At 45.6% G+C, this 13943-nt stretch overlaps 1 protein-coding gene across 6 annotated transcripts in view; it reads left to right on the plus strand.

Moving 5' to 3' along the window:
- Window positions 1–13943, plus strand: part of LOC110528236 (nck-associated protein 5-like) — a 103745-nt gene that overhangs the window by 84991 nt on the left and 4811 nt on the right. For 4 of the 6 annotated variants that reach the window (XM_021610118.2, XM_036983824.1, XM_036983825.1 and 1 more), the window contains 6 exons: window positions 1519–1677; window positions 4912–8183; window positions 10011–10179; window positions 10291–10369; window positions 10466–10753; window positions 10979–11112. In XM_021610118.2, the coding sequence (XP_021465793.2) occupies window positions 1519–1677; window positions 4912–8183; window positions 10011–10179; window positions 10291–10369; window positions 10466–10753; window positions 10979–11112 (4101 nt within the window). The remainder of the gene's footprint in view (window positions 1–1518; window positions 1678–4911; window positions 8184–10010; window positions 10180–10290; window positions 10370–10465; window positions 10754–10978; window positions 11113–13943) is intronic. The other 2 variants (XM_021610122.2, XM_021610121.2) reach the window with 2 other exon arrangements.

A 13943-nucleotide genomic window follows, 5' to 3' on the forward strand; every position in this document is an offset into this window, starting at 1 on the left:
TTTCAAGGTCCTGGAGTGGCCTAGCCAGTCTCCAGATCTCAACCCCCCGAGAAAATCTTTGGAAGGAGTTGAAAGTCAGTGTTGCCCAGCAACAGCCCCAAAACATCACTGCTGTAGAGGAGATCTGCATGGAGGAATGGGCCAAAATACCAGCAACCGTGTGTGAAAACCTTGTTACCAAATACTTATTTTCCACCATAATTTGCAAATAAATTCATTAAAAATCCTATAATGTGATTTTCTGGATTTTTTTTTCAAATTTTGTCCGTCATAGTTGAAGTGTACCTATGATGAAAATTACAGGCCTCTCATCTTTTTAAGTGGGAGAACTTGCACAATTGGTGGCTGACTAAATACTTTTTTGCCCCACTGTATTAACCTAAACTGATATCTAATATCAATTGTAAAATAGACTATAGCCTGGAGCCTGAAAGCTTCTTGGAGCTCTTACTCTGTCCATTTTGGCCTTGTTGAAAGAAACCAAAAAAACGCTACAGGGTTTTAGAATCCCCTGCTGAGACTTTTATTTAACCTTTATTTAACTAGGCAAGTCAATTAACAAATTCTTATTTTACAATGATGGCCTACCCTGGCCAAACCCTCCCCTAACCCAGACGACACTGGGCCAATTGTGCGCCGCCCTATGGGACTCCCTATCACGGGCGGTTGTTATACAGCCAGGGATCGAACCAGGGTCTGTAGTGAGCCCTCTAGCACTGAGATGCAGTGCCTTAGACCGCTGCGCCACTCTGGAGCTTAAAGATGATTATACAACGACTCTGAAGTTTCCGTGAATTTGGCTTCAAAAGAACAGATGCAGAGATCATCTTGTCTTTGATAAAGATGTTCAGTGACCTTGGTCATCATTTTTCTTCTTCTTTGAAGTGTATGACACTTGGCACCTCTCTCTCCCACGCCACTTCTCTATCCCTTTCCATTCCTCTCTTTTTTTCACCTCTGTTTGTTTACACCAACTCCCTCTCTCTATCTTCTATTAGTATTTCACCCACTCCACGGTAGAGGGGATAGGAGAGAGAGAAGCCATCTGCTGCAGAAATATCAATACAGCATTTCATCTAAAATAAATTGCCTTCTAATTCACAGGAGGGCAAAGTGGCACATTCTATTACTGTAAATGGAAACTGTCCCCAGCTCCCCCAACCCCCTTCTTCCCCATGCCTCCATTTTTCTGTATTCTTCCGTCGCTTTCTTTGCCTCTCTCTTACCTGTGAGGGGAAAAAACCTTTTCCCTCACATGCAGAGTGAATGCCTCTTCCCCCGCCATCACCTTTCTTTGATGAATATTATAAGGAAACCTGATGCCATCTCAATGCCGAAGCAATTTAATTACTCAGCGCTAGGATGGGAATGAAACGAGGCTGGCCCACTCCGGTAATGCCATTTTCTCTGTCTATTAGGAGGCAGGTTAAAGGAAATCAGGAGAGGGTGCAAATAATGACAATAGTCGATATGGTGCCGTTACTGACATTCTTCTTTCCCTGTCCTCTCCTGTTCCAGTTGGTGTCTGTCACAGAGCCCAGCACAGAGCCCAGCACAGAGCCCAGCACAGAGCCCAGCACAGAGCCCAGCACAGAGCCCAGCACAGAGCCCAGCACAGAGCCCCTGACCATGGACAGTGACAAATTGCTGGTGTCCAAAAACCAGGGGGAACTAAAGGTGAGCAGCTAGCCCACACACAAACCTTAACCCCCAACTAAAACTTCAATGTGACCATAAAATTACAAATGTATATATGTAGGATATATATACACTGAGTATACCAAACATTAGGAACAAGAACACTTTCCTAATATTGAGTTGCACCCCCCAGAGGGATGCTGGCCTATGTTGGCTCCAATGCTTCCCACAGTTGGGTCAAGTTGGCTGGATGTCCTTTGGGTAGTGGACCATTCTTGATACACACGGGAAACTGTTGAGCGTGAAAAACCCAGCAGCATTGCAGTTATGGTCACAAACTGGTGCACCTGGCACCCATTACCATACTTTGATCAAAGGCACTTAAATATTTTGTCTTGTCCATTCGCCATCTGAATGGCACACATACACAATCCATGTCTCAAGGCTTAAAAATCTTTCTTTAACGTGTCTGCTCCCCTTCCTCTACACTGATTTGAAGTGGATTTAACAAGTGACATCAATAAGGGAATCATGGCTTTCACCTGGATTCACCTGGTCAGTTCTGGTCAGTTTTTAATGTTTTGTATACTCAGTCTATTTGTATATTTATAGGATCTCTATGACTCTGACCCTTAACCCAGATCTCAAAGCCAATCGTAAACCCCATTCCACTATCGCATAGGATACTGTCACAATGTCAATCAGCCCTCTGTCCCACCTTATGCAGCTCAGCAAAGTCATATTTGGTTTACCTCTGCTTCACCAGCTTTGGACCCCTGCTGTTAGTAATCACAATGTTGATTTTCATACTCATATGTTCCAAGGAGGTCCCCCAGTCACCCAAGTCCGGAATTCCCATTCCCAGTATCAATTGAACCACAAATCAATATAATTGAAAGGGGCTTGGCTTGCTCAATGTTCTAGCGCCACCATTCAATTTTCTGCTGTGAAAGTTCCACCTGTTTTTCCCCTACACTCACCTAAGTACCCCCAACGGCTCTCACCAAGTCCCTCTAATGTTCTCAAAATAGGCCGCTGTAATCACTGCCCGATGACCAGCACTAGACTTCTGCTGACAAATGACTGAGAAACAAGTGGAAGAAAGGAAAGAGGGAGAACCAGTCATTTCAACACTGAGGGAAACTGATTGGTTTTTCATTGTCAGGCAGGGACAGAGGTGTCAAATTGATTTTAGATTTTTGTTTCCCTCTGAACAAACACTCAACCTATGCACTCCTTTCTTTCTCTCCCTTTATTTTCATCAGACATCCTTGGTTTCTCTCTGGCCCCAAGTCTCAAAGCAACATAGCCATCATCCCAGAGTCTTCAGATTGCATTTTGTATACCCTTCATATATCCCTGGGGTGTTACACAATAATGTAGTGAGGGGGAGATTTTGGGTCAATTTATAGTTAATGCAATATACCTTTAGTGAACCCATTAACACAAACCTGTGAAGTTCGCTGTTGAAATGCTGCTTTAGAATATAAAGGCTCTCACAGGGATAATGGGAGCTGAAAAAGGGTTATTTAGCTTTATCTCAATCCAAATGCTATTTCTTCCCTCCAGAGCTTTGGATAACCAGCTAATGTAATGCAGAAGCCCCTTGTCTCTGTGGTCTTAATGAACCATGGTTAGAGTATATACATTTATTGACTGACTGAATACAGTTACATCCTCAGCTAAGCTCTGCACTGCTCCCAACTCCCCCTAGCTCCACTGATCCAGGTGCAGCTCCCATCCAGATTGTATATACAGTGCCCTGAAAAAGTGTTTGTCCCCTTTCTGATTTTCTCTTTTTCATATATATATTTTTGACACGGAATGTTATCAGATCTTCAACCAAAATCTAATATTAGATAAAGGGAACCTGAGTGATCAAATAACACAAAAATGTGATACATTTGTTTATTAAATAAATGAAAAAAGTATACAACATCCAATGTGATAAAGTAATCTTCTGTTCTCTATCCATGGAATTAGTCCTATGCGCCATGTTTTTTTTACCAATACCATTTCAAAGGAAACAAGCACTCATTAAGATCCGGTGTGGCCAATTAGTGGGCACAGCCAACACACTTAACAAGATAGAGGATGGAGAGTTTTGTTGATGCTGAGAATGGAATGTATATGTTTTTAAATAACATTCTTAGAACATTCTCTGAACGTTAAAGGTTTTCTTGTGGTTTTTATGGAAAATGTTCTTAACTTTCTCGAAGTACTGAAATTCCCACAGAAAATGTTGTTTGTGTTAACATTCTTGGAACAATTTGAGAACATTCCCAATGCCAAACCAGTTAGAGAATGTTCATAGAGAATTGTTCTGTTAAAGTAATGAAATTACCATAAAAAAATTAAACTTTTTTCTTGTTAAGTTCATTAAATGTGCTGAGAATGTTCCAAAGCCACTATGTTGCACCATTCCCAGAAAGTTGTGGGAAGGTTGTATATAGAGTAACCATATGACAACCACACTTTCACCAAGCTCTAAGAAACAAATGGCTCTCTGAATGTTATATGCTAGCTGGGTGGCTACTCACACTCAGAGTGGAGACAGCCAAGCAGTTAATGGAAGAATTTATTTCTGATTTCTGCACAGGATGGGAGCAATTTTTATCGGGCGGGACTGTAAAGTTCCGTGGTTAGGGAACTGTTGCGGGATTAGGATAGTACGGGGGGGGGGGATAATTCACTCCTGTGTCGACCTCTAATTGCCACTTTTCAGGAAGTGGTAATGAGGCGGGCGGAAGAGAGCAGAATACATTTTCTCACTGATTACAGAATTAATTGCATATTTAATTAAAGATAAAGACAGCTTCCTAAGGTTGGCAGGCCATGTGTAACCAAAGTAGCTTCAGTCGCTTCTCCAGTCTTCTCTCCTTCCCAATCTGTCGTTAACTTATTCCTCCCCCTCTCAGGACTAGGGTGCTCAGAATTCTCAGGATGTCCTCTGTTGCTGTGACATAGTCATTGGTGACTTGGACTGTTAACTTGAAACGAGTACATTCACTTGAAACAAGAGTTGCAGGCCCTCTGTAAGTCATTACTTATCCAAGAAAAAACAGAGTAAAAAGGAACCTCCACAATCGAGTGTCTGCATGAAATCAATGCATATCACTCCTGGTGCACCGTGCATGCAATGTGTTAGATGTTGGAGGCATTGTGCACATCTTCAGATAGCAGTCGTACTGTACTTAACTTGAAGTGTTGTTCTAAGTTTGTTGTTTGATGAAGATGTAACAAAGTTCCATCCTGATGTCCTTGTTTATGCAGAGCAATGGGGACCGCACACAGAACGGGTCAGCCGCATTGGCCCGGGCCCCTGCCACCTCCATGGAGGCCCTGTCTCCGTTTTTCAAGAAGAAAGCACACATCCTAGAGGTCCTGCGCAAGCTGGAGGAGTCAGACCCACTCAAGTTCCACCCCTCCTCCTGCCTGTCCCCCCACCATAACCTGGGCCAGGTGCCGGTCTCCATGGAGAGAGACCAGATATCCCTGATGTCCTCTGAGGCATTACCTGCCCCACAGCGCCCGGTGGCACACCCATCGTCACGCTGCCACCACTCCAGCTCTGACTCGGACATTCACGATTATGCCAATGGAGAAGGGGCTCTCCAGGAGGACCATGCCCAGCTTCAGCAACAACAACACGGGAGATGTCAGTCCTGCCACATACTCTCCCAGAAGAGCAGCCTGGACAGCCTGCTGAAGTGTGCCCAGGGCCACGGTGCCTCACACCAGGCCAGAGTGGAGATCCTTAACAGGCAGGCCTGTGCAGAGGACCAGGGGGCATCGGCACAGAGCACAACCCCTCCCCAAGCAGCGGCTTTTTCCCACCTCCTCTCTGCTGACAGCACAAACCAGTGCTACATGCGCAAAACAGCTTTGGACTTTCTAGAGCGCACTCCAGAAGGTCTGGGTTCTTCTGATCCTTTCCTCTCCTTGCTAAGCCAAGACAACCTTTATGGGATGCTAGGTCAGGACCCCAGGAAGTTACAAAAACACACAGACAAGCATCCGTCCGGCAAACCTCCGCCTCAGGCGGAGGTACAGCCCTCTCACGGTGAGGATATAAAGCACATAAAGGCTGTCATGGCAACGTCGCAGAGCCAGAACGAGGACAGTTTGGAAGAGTGCTGCTACCTGGAAGTAGAGGCAGCGGCACACAATGTGAACAACAGCCTGCACTCTTCTACCTCACACACAGACCATGTTGAGACGGAACCAGGATATCTCAAGGAGCAGGAAGTGAGTGATCAGATCTGCAACGGGCTCTACTTCTCCAATGAAACGTCTGTCTCCAAGAAGGTGACGGTGGAATCTTACTCTCCAGCCCCAGTGCCTGAGAGGAACAGCTCAGCTCAGGCCCTGAATCCCTCTGGGAAGAGCAAGCTTGCACTCAGCCCCACCTCTCCCTCTTCAGGTCTGAGTGAAGTCAAGCCCTCCCCTATCTCCTCCCCGTCCCGGCTGCTCAAGTTCCTGAAGATCCCTCCGGGGATCAACCAGGCACAACCAGGCAACCCCCTCCGTCTAAGTCCCCAGCTCACCCGCAGCTCCAAGATCCCCTGCAGGAACAACAACTATGAGGTGTACCACTCTCCCGTCCTGACCCGCAAAGCCACCACCACAGAGAGGGAGAAGCAGCCATCCTCATCCTCCTCCAAAACAGACCCCTACCCTGCCACACACTCCGCCCCCACCTCCCCACCCAAATCAGAGGACATTGTGGACACCCCTCCCATGGCCAAGGAGATTATTTTCAGCAGCCACTTTGCGCCCAAACTCAGCGATAGCACAAAGGCACCCCCCTCCTCTCATGCACAAAGGGGCTCTCAGAAGGTACCCCAATACGAGAATGTCTGCCCCTCAGATGGGACGCCCCAGTTCCTGGAGGGTCTTAAGAAGTCCCAGTACCTCCCTTACCCCCAACACGAGGGTCCTGTAGAGAAGCATTGTCAGCAAGATGAGAGCCTCCTCAGCCCCCCGTCTTCACAGCACCCTGACTCGTCCCCAGGGACGGCTGACCAGCTATTCTCTGACCAGGACACTGACTCAGAAAGCCCCGTCTGGCACAAGCCAAACCAACACTTCAGCCTCCCCTCCTCATCCTCCTCCGCCGCCAGTAAAGCACAAAGTAGTCACCCCAGCTACTCCAGCATGAGGGACAGGCACCAGGAGCACCGTGCAGCTCCAGAGGCCAGCCAACAGAACTGTGAACCTGCCCAGCCAACTCAGTCTTCAGCCAGGCGAGATGACCCCAAGAGACTGGTGCAGGGCAAGACTTCCCAGAGTGAGTCCAGTCACCACCCCTTCAAAGAGCGCCTGGCTGCTTTGGGGAAACTGAAGAGCACAGAAGATCTGCCAGTAGGTGCACAGTCTGTGGACAAGAAGGATGTACAAAGTAACCTAGGCAAACCCCCCACCAACAATATTGAGAAAAGCAAGACCACTGAAAGGCAAGGTGAGCGAACTGGAGCAGAGCAGCACAGAAATCAGAAATCCACGGATTCCGTGGATGGGAAGCCCTACCCCAAAACCAGCCTTGGCAGTCACACTAGGGTGATTGGTCCAATACATGAATCGGGCACCAAATCCTCAGCCACCCAATCAATGATACCCAAGGGAGAGCAGGAGACACCGTTTTCTCCCAGGATATATGTAGCAAAAGCAGAGGGTCCAAAGATCAAGATGGGCACATCATCCTCCAACACAGAGACTGCTCCAGTGGTGCGGAGCTATGGGAAATGCCCCATCACCCAGAGCCACCACAGTAAAACTGCCCCCAGCCCACAAAACAGCCCCACTAAAGTCCCGTCAAAGTCCCCTTCAAAGGTAGGTCAAGCTTCCTCTTATCCCAGAGGGGTCAAACCCATTCCTGAGGACCGTGCCCTGGCTCAGAGAAACCCACTTCGGCCAGAGGACAAAACCAAGCTCCCAGCCGGCAAGAAGAAGACCTTTGGCCATGCAGAGAGCTTCCCGCCTCCCCCTCTGCCACCACGGCCATCTACTGAAGCCATCGCAAAAGAGGATAAAAAGCAGTACTCGTCTGGCCCACCCGTGCTCCAGTCTGCCATTGAGCAGAAGGTAATGCGTGGCATCGAGGAAAACATGCTGAAGCTGCAGGAGCAGGACCAGGGCCAGGTGGCCGAGCCAAAGCAGAAGGCCTCCAATGGCATCGCCAACTGGTTCGGCCTGAGGAAGAGCAAGCTCCCCGCCCTCAACCGCAAACCGGAAGTGTCCAAGTTCAAGATCAACATGTCCTCATCTCTTTCGTCATCGTCTGCCTCTGGCGGAGGGGCTAAGGACCCTAAGACAGGTGGTCCCCAGAAGGTGGTGGAGAGCCTGAACATCTCCAAGCTGATGGAGAAAGCAGAGGACCTGCGGAAGGCGCTGGAAGAGGAGCGGGCATATGTGAACAGGGTCGGGATGGACCGCTCTGGCAGAGGCCACTCATGTGAGGTGGTGATGGACCAGGCCCAAGGCCAACTGTCACTCATGTGCAGAGGATTGACCGCAGAGAACTTCATGCAGCAGCTCCTCAACAGGTAATAATGATATGTATTCCTAAATAACCTGATAATTTACCTGAGAATGAATGACATACAGTGGGGCAAAAAAGTATTGTCAGCCACCAATTGTGCAAGTTCTCCCACTTAAAAAGATGAGAGAGGCCTGTAATTTTCATCATAGTACACTTCAACTATGACAGACCAAATTAGAAAATTGTAGGATTTTTTTATGAATTTATTTGCAAATTATGGTGGAAAATAAGTATTTGGTCACCTACAAACAAGCAACATTTCTGGCTCTCACAGACCTGTAACTTCTTCTTTTAGGCTCCTCTGTCCTCCACTCGTTAACTGTATTAATGGCACCTGTTTGAACTTGTTATCAGTATAAAAGACACCTGTCCACAACCTCAAACAGTCACACTCCAAACTCCACTATGGCCAAGACCAAAGAGCTGTCAAAGGACACCAGAAACAAAATTGTAGACCTGCACCAGGCTGGGAAGACTGAATCTGCAATAGGTAAGCAGCTTGGTTTGAAGAAATCAACTGTGGGAGCAATTATTAGGAAATGGAAGACGTACAAGACCACTGATAATCTCCCTCGATCTGGGGCTCCACGCAAGATCTCACCCCGTGGGGTCAAAATGATCACAAGAACGGTGAGCAAAAATCCCAGAACTACACGGGGGGACCTAGTGAATGACCTGCAGAGAGCTGGGACCAAAGTAACAAAGCCTACCATCAGTAACACACTACGCCACCAGGGACTCAAATCCTGTAGTGCCAGACGTGTCCCCCTGCTTAAGCCAGTACATGTCCAGGCCCGTCTGAAGTTTGCTAGAGAGCATTTGGATGATCCAGAAGAAGATTGGGAGAATGTCATATGGTCAGATGAAACCAAAATATAACTTTTTGGCAAAAACTCAACTCGTCGTGTTTGGAGGACAAAGAATGCTGAGTTGCATCCAAAGAACACCATACCTACTGTGAAGCATGGGGGTGGAAACATCATGCTTTGGGGCTGTTTTTCGGCAAAGGGACCAGGACGACTGATCCGTGTAAAGAAAAGAATGAATGGGGCCATGTATCGTGAGATTTTGAGTGAAAACCTCCTTCCATCAGCAAGGGCATTGAAGATGAAATGTGGCTGGGTCTTTCAGCATGACAATGATCCCAAACACACCGCCCGGGCAACGAAGGAGTGGCTTCGTAAGAAGCATTTCAAGGTCCTGGAGTGGCCTAGCCAGTCTCCAGATCTCAACCCCATAGAAAATCTTTGGAGGGAGTTGAAAGTCTGTGTTTCCCAGCAACAGCCCCAAAACATCACTGCTCTAGAGGAGATCTGCATGGAGGAATGGGCTAAAATACCAGCAACAGTGTGTGAAGACTTATAGAAAACGTTTGACCTCTGTCATTGCCAACAAAGGGTATATAACAAAGTATTGAGAAACTTTTGTTATTGACCAAATACTTATTTTCCACCATCATTTGCAAATAAATTCATAAAAAATCCTATAATCTGATTTTCTGGATTTTTATTTTCTCGTTTTGTCTGTCATAGTTGAAATGTACCTATGATGAAAATTACAGGCCTCTCATCTTTTTAAGTGGGAGAACTTGCACAATTGGTGGCTGACTAAATACTTTTTTTGCCCCACTGTACATCCAAACCCTGTCTAGGATATATTGGACTGGGGCTGTCAGTGTACTAAATTTGTGATCATAAGATAATTATAAAACTTGGCCAAAGGGTAACCTCTTTCTCTTATGATTCATATCTGATCAAATTGGATTTGTAAATGGAGTTTAAGTCGAAAGCTAGTTCCCCTATGAGTTTGTTGTAACGTCTTCCTCCTTAAGTCCCTCGACGTCTTGTTCTGGAAACAGGGTGGACGAGAGGGGAGCTATACCTACCACCTTTGGAATGACACACAGACGCCTCTCCTTTGACTCTAAGAGGTCGCGGCCCAACTTCAGTCACCAGAGGAACGGGATCAGCCACACCAAGAGCAAGGACGAGATAGCCCAGGTAAACTCTTTTCTCTCTGTCGTATTCCTCTGATACACTATAGAAAGATTAATAAACTACACATGTAGTGTCAGTGATATATATGATTGTCATTAACCCTTGCTGTTTCAGGGTTCGGTTATGATCGGCAAGGATGAGGTCACATCAGAAAACAGCTTGGGAGAGTCCATTAGTTCTCAGCATTTTACAGGTAGCATGATGCTGAGTCATAATAATGCCAGTCGTCTATTTTCCTTGAGTAGCTCTGACTCTAGTCTCACTTGATTGTTCCTTCCTCACTGTTTAGGTTCTGGGGCCTCCATGCGCACCCTCGACAGTGGCATTGGCACGTTCCCCATGCCAGACTACGCCAGTAGCATGGCAGGGAAGAGCATCCCTAAGGGGAAGCCACAGGGAGAGCAAGGGTTTTCTTGCTCCCAGGGTAAGCATGGGGCCATGATGAAGGTTCCGCGTAAGGCCCATACACTGGAGAGAGAGCTGTCATCTCTGGATGAAGTCAACCCGTTTGTCCTGTATGGCTCAGGGCTGGAGGGAAAAGGTACCAACATGCAACTGTCCAGTACAATCCACGAGGTTAAGCTTAGACTTTGTATTACCATAGGACTTGTTGTGTTCTCATGTAGACCATTTCAATGCTGACATTTTACACAAAAAAAAAAATGTTGAAAGTTCATATTTTATCAGTTGTGTTAATATAATGATACATCCTGCAAAACAAATATTTTGTATATTTAAGCCTTCAACAAAACACCTGAGGTACACTCTTTTTTTCCATTTTGAATTTAATTTGCTCTTATAGATATAGATGCCTATGGAGCTCATATGCAAAATCCCCTCACCAAGAACTGGACCTTTTCCAATCTGAAAGGCTCTGCGGGAGCCACTGATGTTTACCTGGATGTGCAGGGAGACCTGGGGACCCCATCCAGAAGGGTGAGTGAGTCAGTCATCTCCATTCTAATGAGAAATTTAGAAGAACACCACATCCATTTACTCTGTGCTGACATGTTACATCTTATTAATCTACGTTCAAATTATGAAAGCGCCGCTCTTTATTCATACAGTGCCTTGCGAAAGTATTCGGCCCCCTTGAACTTTGCGACCTTTTGCCACATTTCAGGCTTCAAACATAAAGATATAAAACTGTATTTTTTGTGAAGAATCAACAACAAGTGGGACACAATCATGAAGTGGAACGACATTTATTGGATATTTCAAACTTTTTTAACAAATCAAAAACTGAAATATTGGGCGTGCAAAATTATTCAGCCCCCTTAAGTTAATACTTTGTAGCGCCACCTTTTGCTGCGATTACAGCTGTAAGTCGCTTGGGGTATGTCTCTATCAGTTTTGCACATCGAGAGACTGACATTTTTTCCCATTCCTCCTTGCAAAACAGCTCGAGCTCAGTGAGGTTGGATGGAGAGCATTTGTGAACAGCAGTTTTCAGTTCTTTCCACAGATTCTCGATTGGATTCAGGTCTGGACTTTGACTTGGCCATTCTAACACCTGGATATGTTTATTTTTGAACCATTCCATTGTAGATTTTGCTTTATGTTTTGGATCATTGTCTTGTTGGAAGACAAATCTCCGTCCCAGGCTCAGGTCTTTTGCAGACTCCATCAGGTTTTCTTCCAGAATGGTCCTGTATTTGGCTCCATCCATCTTCCCATCAATTTTAACCATCTGCCCTGTCCCTGCTGAAGAAAAGCAGGCCCAAACCATGATGCTGCCACCACCATGTTTGACAGTGGGGATGGTGTGTTCAGGGTGATGAGCTGTGTTGTTTTTACGCCAAACATAACGTTTTGCATTGTTGCCAAAAAGTTCAATTTTGGTTTCATCTGACCAGAGCACCTTCTTCCACATGTTTGGTGTGTCTCCCAGGTGGCTTGTGGCAAACTTTAAACTACACTTTTTATGGATATCTTTAAGAAATGGCTTTCTTCTTGCCACTCTTCCATAAAGGCCAGATTTGTGCAATATACGACTGATTGTTGTCCTATGGACAGAGTCTCCCACCTCAGCTGTAGATCTCTGCAGTTCATCCAGAGTGATCATGGGCCTCTTGGCTGCATCTCTGTCTTCTCCTTGTATGAGCTGAAAGTTTAGAGGGACGACCAGGTCTTGGTAGATTTGCAGTGGTCTGATACTCCTTCCATTTCAATATTATCGCTTGCACAGTGCTCCTTGGGATGTTTAAAGCTTGGGAAATCTTTTTGTATCCAAATCCGGCTTTAAACTTCTTCACAACAGTACCTCGGACCTGCCTGGTGTGTTCCTTGTTCTTCATGATGCTCTCTGCGCTTTTAATGGACCTCTGAGACTATCACAGTGCAGGTGCATTTATACGGAGACTTGATTACACACAGGTGGATTGTATTTATCATCATTAGTCATTTAGGTCAACATTGGATCATTCAGAGATCCTCACTGAACTTCTGGAGAGAGTTTGCTGCACTGAAAGTAAAGGGGCTGAATAATTTTGCACGCCCAATTTTTCAGTTTTTGATTTGTTAAAAAAGTTTGAAATATCCAATAAATGTCGTTCCACTTCATGATTGTGTCCCACTTGTTGTCTATTCTTCACAAAAAAATACAGTTTTATATCTTTATGTTTGAAGCCTGAAATGTGGCAAAAGGTCGCAAAGTTCAAGGGGGCCGAATACTTTCGCAAGGCACTGTATTTTAAGAGATAAGGCTGATAGAAAGATAGCTGAGGCCTTGAACACTGTCGCCTGTCAGTTGTTATCCCTTGTCAGCACCAGAGTCCCATTAGCATTGTGAGTGAGTGAGAGCTCATCCTGCCTTTTCTCGGGTATGGGGGCGTTGCTGTGAAAACGAGAGGGTGAAGGGGTTTTGACTAACTTGTTTTTGACTCTCTCCCTTTGAATGGGCTGCTTTAATGGCAGACTGGGACTGAAATGCACAGAAAGTCCACAGCTTTTAATGCCAAGTTCTCCCTTTTTTTTAGAAATTTGAAGTTTATTGAGGGTAAAGAGTGCACAAAGAAATATATGCATTTTAACAGCAGTGTTTCCATCAAACTGGCTTGTTACGAATGAAGAGCTGTGCGTAATGACGTAGTGCACATAAGTATAACTTGTAGAACTTTTAATTCACAGAATAAAAAAAAAAATAGAAGTTATGTTTCCATCCCATTTGGCATAAAAAGTCCTGCGAAAACAGCAAATGTGCCCACTTGGCACAGGTACTCTAGCAAACAGCTCATTGATACAGTGTAGAGGGTACATGATGAGATTATGAATAAACAGCAAATGTGCCCACTTTTAATTTGTCAATTAGCAGCTAAGCACCGATCATCATCATGTCACCAGAATACAAATTAACCCTTTACAGTGGCATATTTGGGCACTAATAGGCACCTAAATTGGAATGTAGTGACTGTACAGTAACATGCTATACATGACATCAGAGCTCTGGCTCTGGACTTCACAGCGCTGTATGGGTTTTTCCTGGCAGCCGTTGTGAACTTGAGCACCGCACGTGACAACAAGTTGCCCCCATCCCTCCCGGTAATTGGGCAACTTTTGCAACAACAACAAAAATATGTCTGTGTGCGGGAAATGTTAATTAAGATGACTCAATGTATTTTGAAAGATACATACAAGCAAGCCAAAGACCCGTGAGTCCAAATGTGCACTTCACATTTCCAAATCATAAAACTCCTATACAACTACAGTGTCAAATGTTTATGATCACTATGTCTGATGTACAGTTACAAGATGACATGTCGTCATAC

The sequence above is a fragment of the Oncorhynchus mykiss genome, chromosome 7 (genome assembly GCF_013265735.2).
Source record: "Oncorhynchus mykiss isolate Arlee chromosome 7, USDA_OmykA_1.1, whole genome shotgun sequence".
In the NCBI taxonomy this organism is placed as follows: Eukaryota; Metazoa; Chordata; class Actinopteri; order Salmoniformes; family Salmonidae; genus Oncorhynchus; species Oncorhynchus mykiss.